Source organism: Podarcis liolepis (assembly GCF_965112155.1).
Source record: "Podarcis liolepis genome assembly, chromosome: 16".
Lineage (NCBI taxonomy): Eukaryota > Metazoa > Chordata > Lepidosauria > Squamata > Lacertidae > Podarcis > Podarcis liolepis.
The window spans coordinates 38,124,814-38,144,254 of NC_139567.1; the positions used below are offsets into that span (position 1 = coordinate 38,124,814).

The 19,441-nt window shown below is 44.9% G+C and overlaps 1 protein-coding gene across 4 annotated transcripts in view; it reads left to right on the forward strand.

Moving 5' to 3' along the window:
* Positions 1–19,441, forward strand: part of HNF1B (HNF1 homeobox B) — a 58,617-nt gene that overhangs the window by 15,878 nt on the left and 23,298 nt on the right. For 2 of the 4 annotated variants that reach the window (XM_083479931.1, XM_083479932.1), the window contains exons 2-4: positions 3,079–3,278; positions 8,342–8,606; positions 11,318–11,556. In XM_083479931.1, the coding sequence (XP_083336057.1) occupies positions 3,079–3,278; positions 8,342–8,606; positions 11,318–11,556 (704 nt within the window). The remainder of the gene's footprint in view (positions 1–3,078; positions 3,279–8,341; positions 8,607–11,317; positions 11,557–19,441) is intronic. The other 2 variants (XM_083479934.1, XM_083479933.1) reach the window with 1 other exon arrangement.

The following is a 19,441-nucleotide window of genomic DNA, read 5'->3' on the forward strand; positions in this document are numbered from 1 at the left end:
TTCCTGCGATTCAGCTATACAGCTGAAAATAAAATGTTTGGAGTGTGTTTTACATGCAATATACAATTGTGAAACTAGATGTCGATGGTGAGCCTTATGGAAAATTCAATGTATTTTTAAAAACACTTTAAAAAAATCATTTTCAGAACGTTTTTTATGTGTGTCTAGATTCCACCCTGGCCTCATCCTCCTGTTTCCCATCCTCCGTCATCTTAAGGTCTGCCACTCCACTCCTGAGCCTTGCAGGACTTTGGGACTCATGGCAATGTGGATGGGGAGGGAAATGAAGAACTGGAGGGGAAGGGGAGCAGATTGGAGTACCGTGGAGGAAGGTATGGCTGGCACAGGCTCCATAAACGCCATACAATTAAAAGCACATTTAGATCACATTCCCTCACCCTGCAAAGAATATTGGGAATTGTAGCTGTTCGGGGTAAACAACAGTTCTTAGGATTCTTGGGTGTGGGAGAAACACTTCATTCAATGACATTTTGTTACTGGTTAGTAATAACAGTGCTGTTATCCTGCTGAAGAAAAAGTAACAGAGTCTAGAGGCACTTTGTAACTTGGGATACCTCCAGACACCCTTTTTATTGTGTGTTCATGATTATTTTTGATCCTTTTAGTATTGGGGTCAGTCCCACACGGTCTTGCTTTTCAACGCTGTTTGTGCCTGCTGCTTCGTTGCCAAACAACACATATCCTGCAACTGCCTCCTGAAATCCCATTGCTTTATTATACCGCCAATATTCTGGTTTATTTTTGCTCTGCTTTTGTTGCGCTGTACCCCTTCCAGACAGCAATAATGGGATGTACCACTAGGGAAGCCCCACGGCACCAATGAAAACAGGATAAATCCACCACAAATGCTCAATTATTGTACATGTCAAAAACATGTAGAATGTACCCACAAGGAACCCTTCACAGATATGAGACAGGCGGGGGTGGGGGCGGCATTGAGGGAAAGGGCAGGTTTTGGAGGAAGAAGTTTGTGTCTCTGCAATGCCTGGCTGGGCAAAATCCCCTTTGTATGTCAGTGCAGATATAGTTAAGATAGGTTTTCTTAATCCAGAGAGCCAGGGTGTGTGTTTTTTTAATAATCCAGGAAAATAAATTCTTGGCATATTTCTTGGGAGGATGTTGTGGGGTTTTATTTGCCTACCCTTGTTGTGAAGATGGCTGAGACGCTGAGGGCGGGAGAGCAGGGCAGGTAAACTCTGTGACAAAACTTATCCGAAACCACAAACCCGCGAGCCGCCTGTGATTGGGCAACTTCCAATGTTTGTCGGAGGATTGGTGTGTTTTCCTGACCTCGTGCATGTAGCTATCGTACGTTTCTGTGACTCGGCAAAGGGCCTGACTTCCATCCAATAACTCTGGGTACACAAGGCAAGAAAAGAGATCGCAAAGTGGTGTGGTTTTGTAAGAAAAGTTGCCACTGTCAACTGTGCACTCCCTGGTAGAGTGAGAAAATGTTCAGAGGCAACATTTTCAGTTGGTTAGTGACAAACTCCAGATGTATAGCCATATTGGTCTGTTGCAATAAAAAGACATTTAAAAAGAATAATGTGGCAGGATAATTTTTTTGGTGTGGGGAACTTCTGAGGGGACTGAAGGCAAGAGGAGTTTATATTTAATTTCCACACTGAGTGCAGATGGTGGATACTCTTATTTACGCCCCCCCCCCTTCCCACAAAGAAGCACTTTGTCCACCTGTTGAAGCTTCAACGTTCTGCTCAGATGTGGATTAATCACAAAGATGAATCTGGCCACCCTCAGGCAGCTACTGGAGCCCCAGAGCCCCAAATACTGCCCCCTGATCTGGACTTCATATTGGTAATAGTGGTGAGTGGCCATTTTGCAATGCCCAGTGTGGGATAATGTGTGAAATTAAAATGCCACTCTCTTATGGGATGCCAACATCATTAGACTACTTCCACATGTCCTAGAGACCTGTAATTTGGTCTATGAGTAACTCAACACGCTCTGGTGATTTTTTAAAAAATCAGGAAGGTAGAGGCAATTACTACATTTCTCCCTCAAAATGAGGGCATGAAGTTTTACCTCACAACGGAGGCCAGCCCTTGTGAGCAGAGCAAATGCGAGGCCACCACATCTGAGGTAAAAATTCAGGCTGTGAGTGTTCTGCATCTTCTTCACACACTTTGAGTCAGCCTTGGAGTGATTTCCAGTTAGAACCAGTAATGTGTATCTAGAATTTCCCAGAGTAGCTGTATGATTCATTTTATAAAAGTCAAAACACAAATAACTTTGTGTACGTGTTTGTGTATGTACAAGTGGGTTTCTTGGCTTATTTGAAGACCTGAGTCTATGAATGGCTAATTCTGCCCTGCATCATGGCTTCTAGTCAGCTTCTGACCGGCCCTGCCATTAGGCATTGTGAAGTGGCTTGCCTAGGGCAGATGCTTTGGGTGACATGAAAGGGCAGCAAATAGTTATTTACCGTATTTTTCGCTCTATAACACGCACCCGAGCATAACACGCACGTAGTTTTTAGAGGAGGAAAATCCGTAGGCATGCCACCCGTAGGCATTCCCTCCATAACACGCACAGACATTTCCCCTTACTTTTTAGGAGGAAAAAAGTGAGTGTTATGGTGCAAAAAATACGGTAATTATTTGTTGTTGTTGCATTTTTACTGAGAGGAATGGGGAACTCCCTGCAATGCAGGAATCTCAACTAAAGCATCCATGACAGATGGCCATCCAATCCCTGATAAAAACCTCCAAGGAAGGAGAGTCTACAACCTCTTGAGGGAGTCTGTTCCACTGTCAAACAGCTCTTTGGCCTGGGTGCCTTTGTTGGGGGTGGAGGAAACCATGCCATTTTGCTATTCAGCCTCAGGCGGCAAATATTTTAGAACCACCCTGGGTTGAGTCATCAGGTAAATTTTAAACAAATTTCTCTCCAAATGTGCTTTTCCCTCAAGAGAAGAAGCATAACTCCCCATCCTACTTTTTGATCCTCAACACTCCAAACATTTTTACATGCCTAAAACTATTTCTTCTAGTGCCTTCTACAGAGCAGAGGCTAACTGTCATTTCCCCCCTTTCTTAGCGAGGACCCTTGGCGAGCGGCGAAGATGATCAAGGGCTACATGCAGCAACACAACATCCCCCAGAGGGAGGTGGTGGATGTCACTGGACTGAATCAGTCCCACCTCTCGCAACATCTCAACAAGGGGACGCCCATGAAAACGCAGAAGCGGGCGGCTCTCTATACGTGGTACGTCCGGAAGCAGCGGGAGATTCTCCGGCGTAAGTACATTTTTTTTTTTGCATGTTGTTGCGTTTGTTTGTGTGCCTGCATGCACATTGTGTAACTTGACAAGAGAGTGGGTTCCAGCTGGCGACCTGTTGACATGCACTTGCCATGCGGTTGAGATGCTGCAGTTCCATCACCACAGAAGGATGTTCTACGTTGGCTGTGCTCTACCTCCACTGCCTGAGGCAATGTGCCTTTGAATGCCAATTGCTGGGAACCCCAAGTGAGGAGAATAGTGTTGTTGCACTCAGGTCCTGCTTGTGGGCTTCCCATCGGGGCATCTAGTTGGCCACTGTGAGAACAGGATGCTGGACCACATGGGCCTGATCCAGCAGGGCTCTTCTTCTGTTAACCCCAGCCAATGTAGTCAGTAACCAGGGATTATGGGGTTTTTATTCCAGCAACATCTGGAGGGCCATAGGGTCCCAAACTGCAGCATCTCCGGGCAAGATTAGGAAATGTTCTAGCACGTTTGCAAAGCTAAGCAAGGTTTGGTATCTAAGGACCATGTGTTTGAGATTCCCACATTGCAGGGGTGTGGATTAAGATGACCCTCTGTCTCCTTTCCAACTCTACAATCCTATGCTTCTAAGTAGACCAGGGGTAGCCAATATTGATTATGGCTCCCATCATCCCTGACCATTGGCTATGCTGGCTCGTACCGACAAGAATTGTAGTTAGTCCAAAACATCTGGGCTATACCATGATGGCTACCCTTGCCATGGATGATAGTGAGCTAGACCATGGGTAGGCAAACTAAGGCCCGGGGGCCGGATATGGCCCAATCGCCTTCAAAATCCAGCCCGCGAATCAGCATGTTTTTACATGAGTAGAATGTGTGCTTTTATTTAAAATGCATCTCTGGGTTATTTGTGGGGCATAGGAATTCGTTCACCCCCCCCAAAAAAAAATATAGGTCTGAGGAACAGTGGACCCGCCCCCTGCTGAAAAAGTTTGCTGACCCCTGAGCTAGACAGACCATTGGTCTGACTCAGTATTAAGGCAGCTTTCTGGGCTACCCTTCAATTTTAGGGGATGGGGGACCGGTGCCACCCATCACATGTTATTAGACTACAACTTCCATCATCCCCCAGCTAGCATGGCCAATGTGAAGGGAGTTTTAGTCCAACAGTATTTGGAGAGCCACACTTCATCCTGCTCCACCGTGATCTGCAGATAAAGGACAAAAGCGTCTGAGTGCTCTATCACAGAGCCTCACCTACCCTATTGATCAGGGAGCTGAGGCGAAGATAATCTTGTTATCACTTATCTAGGCATTAGCCCCGTTGAGCTCAGTGGGACTTAGTTTTGAGTAGCTGTTTATAGGATTGTGCCACATATTCTGTCACCTCCCATCTGGAAAGTTGTGTTTCTGTCATCTCTGCTCTCCCCCTCCCCCCTGCCAATCCCATACACAAACGTTTCATTTTGTTTTTGTTGTTTGGCATTGTGGCACCGGAAGAGCAAGAGCGACCCGGGCTTTATTCTCTGGTAGAATTACCTTCCAGGCTTGTCTACAGAGATCTGAGTAAATTTAAATAGGCTATTGTGTCAAAATGCAGCCCGATTGCCTTGGGGAGGACAATGTCATGCGGACAGAGTGATCCAATTAGCTGGTTGCGTTCTGACACATCCAAAGATAAACTGGTTGACTTTTGTTTTGCTTTCTTTTGTTTTATGGCACCAGGTTTAAGCAGGGCACGAGATACCAAGGAGGTATTGCAAAGTATAATTATCACTGTTTTTGATGAATAGATATGAGGTAGATCAGAGCTTCTCAATTAGCCAACACGTATAAGATTCTTGCCCCACCCTAAAAAAACCCCACCTCTTTTCTTTTTATCTTGGCAAAATTTCTGAGCATTTAAACAGCCACACAAAAGGCAGAAATATCAGCTCAGGTTTTCAACATGCAGGGAAAAGCTTAACCTTCTGAATTTCTTGTGTGCTACTGAAGCCTACAAGGAAGAGAAAGAGAGTTTGTCCACACAAGACCAAAATCTGAACATCATTCCAGAGTCTTCCTGGACCCACCCCCATTTTAAATGCAAGATTTTCAAACCCTGGCTGTTTCAAAATTTCCAAAGATCAAAAGGCCCACATTTAAAGCAGGGAGAGATCTGGGATAACGCTGGGATGGGGAGGACATCATATTGATGTCCCCAAATTAATGGGGAAACAGGCTGGTGCAAATCCACATTTTTCTCTGGTGTATGCAAGCCCAGAGAGAGAAAATGTCAACCTTACAGGCAATTCAAACTCACAACTTGATTAGGGTGTTGGTGGGCCAAGGGGCTTAGACCAACCTCTCTAGAGACACAGAACCATATAGAGTTGGACAGGACCTTGGAAGTCATTCAAGTGCAACTCCCTGATTCATACGATCTTCAGTGTAGGATCCTGTGGTGGCCTTGACTGGTGACCCATTTAGCCTCTGCTCAAACACCATGGCTTATAACCATGGTTTGTTACACCTCTGAGCCCAAGCCTTGAATAAGCGTGGCTTGTTGGGGCAGTCACCTCAGATGCTTGTCAAGAGCAGCTGGAAAAGAAAAAGCTCTGGCGAAACACACCTTGGTTTGTTTGCTCATCTGTGAGACAACTCACAGTTTGTTTGAACCAACTGGTAAAACAAAACCCATGACTTCACATTATGTTGTGAATGCAGTTGCAGTTTGTCGTAGCTTTTGGTTAGTTTGTGGCTTCTCCTCCTATTGAGGGTAACAGGCAGGCAGGCAGGCAGTCATGCCCTAAACCAGACAATCCTTTCCACCTCCTGCTTTTCTGCCCCTCTCACAGTCAGTCAGTAGTCTGTGCTCACTTACGATTCTCAGTTTTCACTGAGATCTCCCGCTGCAAATCTTTTGTACTTGTGCAAACCTTGGGTCCCTCCAAGTCGTCTTCTTCTGCATGGATTTTGGCTACATAAGGACTCATACTTGGGGTCCACAGCAATTTAAACTGGTATGATACTGCATTAAAAGTCTAGTGCAGATGGGACCTAAGCGTACACAGAATTATTGCCTGAAGCTAGGCACCTTCTAGGGCTTGTCTGAGACCTGGGGCGGCAAGGAGCCATGGGGTGTTCTTGGCATGACAGCGTAAGTCTGGCATAGCCCTCCAAGGCCCGGGGCAAGTGTACCCAGCTGCCCCTTCTGTGTGGGCTTGCCCTGACCACTGACTCTGTTGGATGGGCTGATGGGAGATGGAGTCCATGAACATCTGTAGGACTTCAGATGTTCCCCATCCCTGACCTAAAGGGCTTAACTTGAGATCAGCTGACTGCTTCTTACACACAAGCCCTGGCTTGGTAGTAAACTTCCTCTATGTCTCCTGCTACTTCTGGATTGAGAGAGGGCATTCTGCATACAAGGGGGGGGGGCACAGCTGGAGGTCCCATATGTAGGATTCCCTCCCCAGGGAGGTTTGCTTGGCACCAAATCTAATGTCTTTTAAAATTTTCCTAGCATATTGAATAAGTCGCTTTTATTGGCTCGGCCAGATTTTATTACAGTATTCTGCTCTTCTATGTCTCTTGTGTTGAAATTTTTAAATTTGTTTAGCTTTTTGCTTTCTATTTTGTCATGGCTAATATCTAAGAAAATACAGTTATTACCTACAAACAATTTTGCCATGGCTAATAGCTAAGAAAATACAGTTATTGCCTACAAACAAAGGGTATTTATTGTATGTCTTTTATCATTATTATTATTCAGCTGTCAAGGGGATTTTTTTAACGAAAGGGCGGGGAATTCTCTAAATGCAATAATTGAACAAATAAACAATAAGCACACTGGAGCCTTTTTGAGCTATTTGTCCCTCGCTAGATTGAAGTTTCAGCATTGCTTGTCTTGGGGTGGAAAACTATATGTCAAGCCTGGGCCTTTGAACGTGGACTGCCACTGAGCAATTTTCAAGGGAAAAAACACCTGGTGGAAGGGGAGGCTACTTTTTCTTTTAGCTGGGATCATCTCAATGTGAGCTTGGAGTGGAAGAAAAATAGCTTTGGGGGGTGGATCCTAAGAAGGGTTAAGGATTCCCTTCTGTTCATGGATATACATGGGGCGGGTAAGGGGGCAGTCCCTGACCTGATGAAACATAACCCCCCCGATTCCCAGTTTTCATTTTAAAAAATAATATGTTTCTAGCATTTGCACCTATGAGGTAAAATGTAGAGGCACTGTTCTCCCCATTTATTTATTTTTGTCAGAAACTAGTGTGCTCACCACTTCCATCATTTACTAAAAGCCCTTCACTCTGTAGCCACAATGTCTCCCAGTTTTGAAACAGGGAGACATTGGGGCTGCAACTTCACAGAAATATTCCTGCAGATTGCTCCCATCTGTGGCTTCTCTGCTTGAAAGCAGGTTCCCAACCCACCATCTCACTGTAGCACGGTCAAAGAAATGGGCCTACCATGTGCCTTTCTTCGCTGGAAAGAGGTTTTTAAAAGCTCGACGTGTTTCCTTAATCACACAATCTGTACAAAATGGAGGATCGTAATTGTTGTAGTGGGAAGCAATTGCAGTCCCTTGGGCCAAATAAGATCTCCAGAGGGGTTGTTGCCTGCTCTCCCCACACTTAACCTAGCAATTCAAAAGCACATCATGGGAATAGCCAAGGGCAGTGCCCTCCAGGAGTGGATGGACTCCAGCTCCCATCATTCCTGTCCACTGAGGCTGATGGGAGTTGTAGTCCAATAACATTCAGAGGTTGCCAGGCCAACAATTTTTTTCTGTCTGGGTTTTCACTGTTTGAAATATGGCAACCCTAACGTTAAGGCTACCCTTGCTCCAGATGCGGGCCTAGTTTGCCTCAGCAAACTGCATCATATAGGCATAGCTGTCAACTTTTCCCTTTTCTTGCGAGGAATCCTATTCGGAATAAGGGAATTTCCCTTAAAAAAAGGAAAACGTTGACAGCTATGCATATAGGAGAAGCTTGATCAGACTGTCTGGCTTCCATGAAGTGAAGTTTACTCTTGTGCAATGAAGGTTTTCTTGTTGAGTGGCGGCGGCTATAGGCCCGATCAAAATCTGCTCCTTTCTCTTTTCAGAATTCAACCAGACAGTCCAGGGTTCGGGAAATATGACAGACAAAAGCAGTCAAGATCAGCTGCTGTTTCTCTTTCCAGAGTTCAACCAGCAAAGCCAGGGGGTGGGTCAGCTGGACGACCCCTGCGCCGAAACGCCCAGCAAGAAGATGAGGCGGAACCGGTTCAAGTGGGGCCCCGCTTCGCAGCAGATCTTGTACCAGGCCTATGACCGGCAAAAGAACCCCAACAAGGAGGAAAGGGAGGCCCTGGTTGAGGAGTGCAACAGGTAAACAGAAATAAGGGGGGGAAATAAACGCCTAAAACTTAAACCCTGCACAAAAGACAAAGGCGTCTTCCCCCCTGTCTTGCTTCTAATTAGTTGTTGGCAGAGGGCAAAGCCTGCATTGTTTTCGTTAACCCCCATTGTGTGAAGTGTCTGGCACGTTCTGTGTCAAAGGAAAAAGAACCTGGTATTCTCACCATCTAGAATAAGTCAACAACGGAGAGGAAAAAACTACCCGGGATTGGGTAAGGCCTGCAGGAGTTTGAGTCCCTGCCCTCCACCAAGTTAAATTCAGCCCCTGAGGAGGCTTATTAAGGACGGACCCCCAAATTAGGGATCCCCTCCAAACTTGTGCCCAAATGTGGGGTTTTCACTGCAAAACTTTGGCACAGGTTTGGAGGGGATCCAAAACTGTGGGGTTCATAGTTAACGGAGCCTCCACAAGGGATGTATAATGGCCCCTGGTTTTGTAGGCGGCTGAAAGTAAAATATAATCTGGTTATTCTCATTGGGATTTCCAAGCTGCCCTTCACAAAAATGGCCCCAGGGCAGATTATGACGATATAAAAATACAATATTGAAATGGATTAAATAAAACGGTTGAGCTCCTAGTGTTGAGTTGAGCAACTTTTTCCAGTCCAATGGCAATATTTCATTGAGGGCAACATTTGGTGATGTGCAACCAGTCACTACTGCAGACCTGGGCAGAGCAATCATATGATCCCTACATTTTACAGTATGTTGTATTTCAGCCATGCAAAAGGCAGAGGTTTATCCTGGGGGGGGGGGGGGTAGAAGGCCCCAGAAGCATTCATAGGCGTGTGTTTATGCATTTTAAAAAGATGTGCTGGAAAGGGTTCATGGTGAATAACAAACTTTTACATCATTATTATATACCTGGAGCAGTTTCAGAAATATTTTGAATGTATTTTTGTACTTTAGTTTCATCCACACAAGTTACCATGTAGCCTTTTCAAGGTTGATGATGATAAATATGATAATTTAAGCAAACAAATATTTATTTACTGTATTTCATAAGATTTATACAATGCTTGTCTGCAAAAAACACTAAAAACATTTTGCAAAAAGATAAAACAAGGAAATCAAGAAAAAATTACAACCACACTTCAAAACATAAAATGTTCAATTGCTAAAACAAATGAAACTTCAACCTTCTAAGCCAGGACCACTGGTCCTGTTAGCTAGGGATGATGGGAATTGTAGTTCCAAAACATCTGGAGGGCGGGAGTTTGCCTATGCCTGTTCTAAGCATCCGGGTAAACTTGTGTAAACAAGAAAGTTTTTAGCAGGCGCCAGAAAGAGTCCTGTGACGATGCCTCCTTGATCTCAACAGGCAGGCAAATTTAAATTTGTCTTAAATTAAAAACACCAACCTGTTATAGTACTTATTTTATTTAGAGTCTCTCTTTTCTGTAATAACATGGCTTAAAAGGAAGGCCACGTTTTATACAAGCATGTTAATTTCCTTCTTCAGGAAACCTATCAGAACGTCCCACCTTGGAGGCTAATAGATCCTTATGGATTCCTGAGAGCCCTTTGTGAAGTGGAGGCTGATCTGTTTGGGAGAACTGCCCTACCAATCCCAGTCTGCCCTCAGCCAGCCTCCAACTCGCCTGCCCCCTTACTAATCATCAGGCCAGGAGTTGAGACTGGCTGTCATCTTCCTCCGCAGTCTCAGTGTTGCCCTTGTATAACTCAGCAGGGAGGAGGATAGAGACAAAACTAGAATTGGTCCCCTCTGCCTGTCCAATGGGCATCAATCAGCACTGCCTTGGATCATTTTTGCTTTGTTCAGCTGGTGTTCCTGCTGATGCTCAGATTGCTCTGGGGGTAGAGAAGATAGTCCAGGCGATGCTGTTCAAAGCTTGACTTTCACCTTGGGTTTTCGGCTCCCATAAGTCCCTCTTGAGTGTGGCCAGCGGTCAGGAATGATGGGACTTTTGTTTATTTATGTGGCAAAATTTATATACCCATTGACTGTAAATCAAAATTCTAAGCCATTTATCTTTTTAAAAAGTCGATAAAAGACTAAAGTTGAAAATGTGTGTGTGTGCGCGCGCAACTCTAAATATAAGTAAAATCAAGAGTTAAGCTAAAAACAGATTAAAGCACATTTCAGCTTTTACATGTCTGTATAGGTTTTCCTGAACTAAAACTCTTTTTTTAGCAGGTGCCGGAAGAAGTACAGCAAAGGCACTACCTGATGTCAATAGGCAGGGAGTTTCAAAGTGTAGGTGCTGCCACACTAAACTGTTACAAGTGCCTCATAATATTAGTTCTGAGCTCATAAGAAATCAGTTCAACAGCTCAACTCGTAACACTTCAGCAGCATCTAGACAGCCGCTGTTACCCCCATTAAGTCCACATAAGGTTTTCTGAATGCCAGTGGAATCTGTCATCCGTAGAAGCCTATTCCATAATAAATTCATTAAGTCTTTAAGGTGCTTCCACTGCTGGAGGCATCATGCTTCTGAATGCCAGTTTGCTGGAAACCACAGAAAGGACGGATCCTGTTGTGCTCAGGTCCTGCTTGTGGGCTTCCCATAGGCATTTGGTTGGCCACTGTGAGAACAGGATTCTGAACTAGGTGGACCACTGGCCTGATCCAGCAGTGCCAGGATAGCTCTGGTTGCCTACCGAAGGCTTTTATTGCAAGCTTTTTCAATGAGCTCTCTTTATTCTTCTCCTCCTAGGGCAGAATGCCACCAGCGGGGCGTATCCCCCTCTAAGGCACATGGACTGGGTTCGAATTTGGTGACGGAAGTCCGGGTCTACAACTGGTTTGCGAACCGGAGGAAAGAGGAGGCTTTTCGTCAGAAGCTGGCTATGGATGCTTACAGCACGGGCCAACCTCACAGCATGAACCTTTTGCTCTCCCACAATTCCCCCCATCATGCGCAACCCAGCTCTTCCCCACCAAGCAAAATGTCAGGTAAGGAAATGCGGGGAGAGAGAATTATGAGAACTACGTCTTTCCCCAGCAAACACTGTTATAAGCACTTGCGGTGTTTGCGGTTTATAGTACATTTCAGAGTAAATGACGACATAACAAAGTGACATAACCAGAAGTAGTTCACTGCCTGCAAGAAGCTTACAATCAAAAACAAACAACAGGGAACTCAGTAACAGACTGTTTGTTATACCAGCATTTACGAAATCTCGTAAATGCTGGTATTGTGTTGCTGGGAACTGCAGGTGAGCAGAGTGCTATTGCATTCGGGTTTTGTTTGCTGTTTGCTGGCCACTGTGAGAACAGAGTGCTGGACAGATCTATGGCATGTCCACACTTGGAAGACTCTGTGCAGTTTGGAAAAGGTTCAGAAAGGGGCAACCAAGATGAGGAACCCCTATGGGGAGAAAGGTTGCAGCATTTGGGCTTTTTTAGTTTAGAGAAGAGGCGAGTTCGAGGCAGTGTGACAGAGGTGTATAAAATTTTTCATGGTATGAGAAAAGTGAATATAGAGAGAAGCTTTTCTTCTCTCAAAACACTAGAACTTTGCACCATCCAATGAAGTTAAATGCTGGACAGACAAAAGAAATACTTCTTCACACCGTGCATAGTTAAAACTCTGGGATTTGCTCCAAAGAGATGTAGTGATAGTCACCAATTTGGATGGCTTTGAAACAGGATTATGGGTTAAACCACAGAGCCTAGGGCTTGCCGATCAGAAGGTTGGCGGTTCGAATGGAAATAAAAAATTTATATATATATATGTGTGTGTGTGTGTGTGTGTGTGTGTCATTATATATATAAAATTATATATAATTATATAAAATGTTCATGGATTTGCCAAGCAAATACGTACATAAATGTATGGGCCACATGTCTGAGGCAGCACAGGAGGGCAGTCCTGGAGCCATTTTGGCTCCCAAACTGACCAAATGTTTTCTCTGCAAGGTCAAAGGAAAATGGAAAAGCCTTCCCATTGTCTATTCATTCACAAAACCTGTCTTAAGGGTATATCTGTGTATGAATAGGGTGAGCCTGTGACCTGGCTCAGGAACAAAGTATTTGTCACTACAAAATACTGGCCAGGCACCCCAGAGTATCCAATCAAGTAAGCATTAACACGTAACCTGTCAGACAGGAGATAAACGACGACAGGAAATAAACAACGCACTCAGATTTCTGCAGTAGACCGCCCTTTCTGTGATGTAGGTATGATGTGTCTGGGGGGTGGTCTTGAGCTACACCCCTTCTGTGATGTATGCATGATATTTCTGGGTGTGGTCTTAGACTCCAGGGTGGGCAATTTAAAATGTCTATATAAGGGCGGGCACACCTGGGTTCTGGGTCCTGCTCCTTTCCTGCGTGTGAGGGGAGCACCCTGTTGCAACAGTTCAATAAAGATCAGGCTTACGAGCTGCATTGCTTCTCAGTAATCTCTGGTTGGCCTCTGTTCTTTTCTCTGACCGATGGAGAACCTAAAAAGGTCTCTATAAGGGCTCTTGTGTCCCCCATAAGGGAATCAGGGCAGATTTTTGTTTATTACAGAATCCCCATGACGGGGTGAGCTCCCGTTGCTTGGTCCCTGATCCTGCCAACCTAGCAGTTCGAAAGCACGTCGAAGTGCAAGTAGATAAATAGGTACCGCTCCAGCGGGAAGGTAAACAGTGCGCTGCTCTGATTTGCCAGAAGCAGCTTAGTCATACTGGCCACATGACCTGGAAGCTGTACGCCGGCTCCCTCGGCCAATAAAGCGAGATGAGCGCTGCAACCCCAGAGTCGTCCGCGACTGGACCTAATGGTCAGAGGTCCCTTTACCTTTAAGACAGGATTAGACAAAATGATGGAAGATAAGACTGCCACCAATGGCTGCTAGCCACAGGGGCTATGCTCTGCCTCCACTGTCAAGAGGCAGTGTCCCTTGGAACAACAGTTTTTTTTAAAAAACCTTCCTGATGCCATCATGGGCACAAATCCTCATGGATGCACAGTAAAAAAGGGGACACCCAGAGGGGAACTTTCACTGCCTGTCTCATGCTCTCTCCCATCTGTGTTTATGGCAAGTCTTTGGTCATTTTATTATTTGTTGGGTGGACCAGAGGGTTGTCACAAAAGCAAAGCAGGAGAATGGGGAAGGACGAGAGATGGGGAAGCAGGCACATTTAAATTGGGAGAGTTTGGAAAGGGACAAGGCTAGAAGAGAGTGGTGCTTAATTGGGGGAGGGGGGAGGCTATCTCAAGTGACTGAGTGGTGTAGAGTAAGGAGCATTGTTGGGCAGAACAATCCCCATTGTTCTTGTACCTGTAATCTACACACCAAAGTCAGCGAGCTCAAGAGGCAAACAACAGAAATCAGCTTTCTGACAAGCGCTAGGGTTGTGTTGGGGTCAGTGTGGGGTCACTAGCTCTTTTCTTTTGGGTCTCTGCTGCTGGTTCCTTAAACAATACAGCATCCTCAATCTCTATCACTCTCTCTCTCACCCCCCCCCCTTTCTAAAGGAATGGGTGGAGGGAGACAACTAATGTAATCCCACCCAGTTGCAGCATGGAAGGCTGCAGAACTTCTATCCAGCATTGCTGGTTACAAACAGGGAACTGATAAATGGGTCCTTCTGAGTCATCTTTTATGATGGAAGCACTCAAAATCTTGCATCACACTTAGGAACAGCCACTGTGCTAGAGTGCATCCAGATTTTCTGTTTTCTGGTTGGGATTGAATCACATGCCAGCAAATTCGGGTTGTATGATAAAAGCTGATTTGGTACTCTTGCGCAGCACAGCTACTTGCCCCCGCCCTCTCAAAAAAGACCACCCCATACTGGATTTTATGTGGTAAGGAAAGTTATGGGATCATCCAGTTGGAAAGTGTGGGATGATGACTGCTTCGTGCAGTGTTGTTTGACCCCTCCACCCACCAGCCAGAATGAGTTGTCACTAAATACTTAAATAATGTTTTTGTTTAAGAAGGTTTTTCCTGATGGTTGACCCGGTCATTTAAAAGATATCAATTATAGATCTGCACAAATATTCTTCTTTGGTTTTTAGAATTTGTCAGAACGATGCTATTGTTGTGAGAATGTTGCATTTTGAGGTCTGGGTCGGTTTTTATCTTACACAGTGCTTTGATGGCTTTATGCTGTAAAGCAATCTTTGAATAATGTCGGTTGCACAATCCACATAATGCATTCAAAGCATATAGCTTCCACCATAAAAAGGAAGCCTGGGATCTGTCATTTGCTAAGGGTGCTGGGAGTTTTAACTCCGGGAGGGGCAGGTTACAGTTCCCAGGATCCTTTGGGGGAAGTCATGTGCTTTAAATGAATGTGACTGTCTTCCGATGTCCTCACAAACTCAGTGCAAACGAATCATCAGAATAAACACTCAATAAACAGGGTGTCTGGGAGCAACCTGAATTCACTATAACACTGGCGGGGTTCCACAACCCTGGTGCCACCAGTGTAGAAGCTCACCTCCATGCTGCCACACGCTGGTAATAATCAGGCTGTGGCAAAACTATATAGATCCCATTAACTGATTGCAGCTTGTGCTAGAGGGGAATCACAAAACCACTCCTTGCCGCCAAGATTGAAGGGGGACGGGTTCTGAACCTTAGAATTCCAGAGCTTGAAGTCGTCTAGTCCAACCCAATTGGAAGCTTACAATTATTATTGTTGTTGTTATTAATTACCCACCTCTGAGCTGATAGGAGGAAAGGTGGGCTGGAAAATACAAATACAGTGGTACCTTGGTTCTCAAACTTAATCCGTTCCGGAAGTCCGTTCCAAAACCAAAGCGTTCCAAAACCAAGGTGCGCTTTCCAATAGAAAGTAATGCAAAATCGATTAATCCATTCCAGACTTTTAAAAACAACCCTTAAAACAGCAATTTAACATGAATTTTACTATCTAACGAGACCATTGATCCATAAAATGAAAGCGATAAACAATGTACTGCAGTCACACAATCGGTCAGTCAGTAGCTGAACCGGGTTCCACACAGTCACAAAAACAAAACAAAACAAAAAAAGCCACAAAAACGCAAAATAAATAGCAAAAACAGACAGACCTCAGCATAACGCTCAAAACGGAAGCGTAACTCTCAAAACGGAGCACGTTCGGCTTCCAAAAAATGTTTGCAAACCGTAACACTTATTTCCAGGTTTGCAGTGTTTGGGTTCCAAGTTGTTTGAGTACCAAGGCGTTTGAGAACCAAGGTACCACTGTATAACAAAAATACAAATAATCATGGGAATTGTAGTTGAAGGGTGCTGGGAGCAGTAGCTCTTTGAGGGGTAAACTATGGTTCACAGGGATGTTTGTTTTAAATATGGTTTAGACGTATGGTGTGTATGTAGCCGTGTTCCTCCGTCCCAGATAGCAAATGCAACAAGCCAAATATGGATGTGCTTTGAAGCAGCTGCCTAAAGCGGCTCCACTCTCTTCCCCACTGACCACGATGTGACCCTAGTGGTGGAATGTCCCACACAATACCCGTGTGACAGAGAGAGGAGCTTGCTCTCTTCTGTCAGGGCCTGATTGCTTACAAGATGCACTACCAGCACACTGTCAGCAAAATCAGCTGTTTTCAGTGTTTTCCCTGCTTGCCTTTACAATAATACGCCAGCATGGAGTCGGGGAGGGGTTACCCTGGCTTTGTTTCCAGCCCCCCCAGCCCCCCACAACTCCTCCCGGTTATGCATGCTTAATTGACAATTAAAGTTGGGGCTTTGAACCAGCGTGGGTGCCTTTGATGTGTCCTCCGCATCCCTCCAGCATCTGTTGAGTTAGCCGATGACTCTCTTTTGTTTTCCCTCTTATTACGGGGCCACTGAGATGGTTCAGCCAGTGTCCAGTTTATTCCGAGAGGGTGGAAAGGCTCTTAAATGTGGTCCTTTTAACCCATCCTCCCTATATCCCTTCCTTTAAACAATAAAATAAATAGCATTTTGCAAGGTTTGCCATTACAGGCCACGTTTGCCTCAGAGGGCACAGACTTCAGTCCGAAAGTAGAGAGCTTTGCCAACCAAAGTGAAATTAAACACTCTGAGAGACGTGAAATAGTCACCAAGCTGATTCTTAAGAACATAGATTGCTGCCTTATACTGAGTCAGACCAATGGTCCATCAGGCTCAGTATTGTCAGTAGCTCTCCAGGATTTCAGACAAAGGTGTCTCCCAGCCCTATCTGGAGGGGCCAGTAATTGAACCTTCTGCATGCAAAGCAGGTGCGCTGCTGCTTAGCTACGGTGCATTCCAGGAACATAGGAAGCTGCAATATACTCCACTGGTCCACTTAGTTCAGTGGTGCCTGCACTGACTGGCAGCAGCTCTCCAGGTCTTTCCCCTCACCTATTACCTGTTGTTTTTTTTTTTTAACTGGGCATGCCTGGGACCTTCTGCATGCAAAACAGGAGCTCTACCACTAAGCAGCAACCCTTCTCTCTCCCTTCTCCTGGAAATATCTACTTAGTTAAAACTTGTACCCCTCCTTTCCACTAGTTTGTAATGGGTTCCAGGAACTGTAGCTCTGTGGAAGGTGAACTACAGTACCCAGGATTCTTTGGGTGAAGTCTTGTACTTTAAATGTATGGTGTGTGAGTAAACATCTGAAATATCTGAAAGACCATCTCCTTCTTTACAGACCCTTCTTGGGTGTTAAGACTGGCACAGGGGAGGTCCTCTTGGAACTTAATGCTGTTTCTGAGAGTTTGCAAGTTTGCCCCGGAGAGGGCATCGTGATAAGGTGCTCTCTGTGGCAGCCCCTGAGCTCTGAAATTCTCTCCCCACAGAGGTGTCCCTGCCTCCTTCATTGCACAGCTTTCATCATCTGCTGAAGATGCATCTTTTTGCTCTGGCCTTGGACACCTGGTAGATATAGATTAACCCATATATTTAGGATTCTGATTGTAGATTGTTTCAACTAATTTTCATCCTGTGTTTTTATATTGTATTCCACCCTGGGATCTTATGGTGAAGAGTAAGAAAATCAATAAATAATAATAATGATGAACGAGAAGAAACCTTTATCCATTCCTGCTACCTCCCTTCAATTGGCCAGATATTTTTTTTAAAAAATATTTTTATTAAAGTTTTCTTGGTTTACAAAGGTATGCACAATGCCTCTTTTTTTCAAGTTGCATTTTCCATAGGTCAATTTCATTTGTTAAGAATTGGCCAGATATTGAACCAGGGACTTTCTGCATGTGGACATGTGCTCTCTTGCCGAGCTGTGACCCTCTCTCCATAACTGGTGTGTGGTCTGTAGGACCTAATTGATTGATGGAATCTGCTCCTGTAAAATATGATGATGTCTACTGTCTAAGTTGACTTTGAAAGGAGATTAGACAAATCGAACCGGAGGACAAGACTATCAATAGCTCCCAGTCATCTTGGCTATGTGCTTCTCCCAGGATCAGGCCCAGAAGCAGTATTGCTCTCAGTGGTAGAGCACCTGCTTTGCATGCAGAAGGTCCCAGGTTTAATCCCTGATATCTCCAGGTAGCGCTAGGAAATACGTCCTCTCCGAAATCCTGAAGAGCTGCTGCCTGTCAGTGTAGACAATACTAAACTAGGTGGACCAATGTTGTGACTTGTTATAAGGCAGCTTCTTATGTTCCCATGTCTAGAGGGAAGGGCCATAGCTCAGTGGTAGGGCACCTGCTTTGCATGCAGAAGGTCCTAGGTTCAAAACCCAGCATCTCCACGTAGTTAGTGATGGGAAAGACCCCTTTTTTTGCTCTAGCCTCTGCAGAACTGCTGCCAATCAGAACAGACAATAGTAAGCTAGGTAGGCAAATAGTCTGACCGGGTATAAGGAATCTTCTTATATACCAGTGGCTGAGAATCACAAATTGGGGAGAGCGTTCTTGCTGTTACGTCTTGCTTTTGGGCTTCCCGAAGACATCTGGATGGTCTGTGTGTGACAGAGGGTGGTGGGCTAGATAGACTCTTGGTCCAGTCTGGCAGAGCTCTTCTGTGTTTACTCTAGAATGTATCCCAGAATCCTTTGCCACACTCTGGAGATCCTTCCACAGTTCTGCACATCAGGCTTCCTTAAGCAGCTGATGTGCAAAGGATCCCTTCCGGAGGCTGAAAGAAAAAGAGCTGAAATCTACAGCCACAAAGCTCTTCTTTGGAGGTTTAATATCCCCGCTTTAATTTACTCACCTGCACAATGTGAGGGGCAGGGGAGAGATGGAATTTGCAACTCCCCACGGCTGGCTGTTTTTTTTTGCTGACCCCACTGATGACTCTCCATGCTGGGATTTGAACTGTCCTTGCACTGTTTCTGTAGGGTTGTCTGGAGCACTAAATTCCTTAACTGCTTAATAGCATGCCTCAAATCGTCTGCAACCCTCTTCTGTCCCAAGCCACTCTAGCCAGTACTAAATAATGTGCAACAGTTGTATGCAATTAAGCTTTGAATTCTGAAGGGATGAGGAGAGAGGTATAGCATAATTTATACATTTTGTGTGTATGTGTGTAACTTTCTTTAAACCTTCTTAAGAGGATGGCAAAAGGGGAGAGTTTTTTTTTAATTGCTGATGACAATTTTCATTGTGTCTGCTTGCACAACAACCCTGTGATCTATAACTCCCTATAACTCTATAGAGAGTTCACCATAACTCCTATTTTACAGATGAGGGACTGAGGATCCAGACATAAGTTGCTTCCACACCTCTTGCTTACTGAGCACTCATCCTGATTTGTTTGCACAAGGTTTGTGGGGAGGTTAGACAACACTGGCTGTTTATTAAGCATTCGTTCTGATTTGTGCGCAGGAAGCAATTGTTATTCCATAGTTTTCCAGGGCATCTTCTCATCACTTTCCTTATCGCAAAAAGTCCCCTTTGTCTTTGTCTTTTTTCTTTC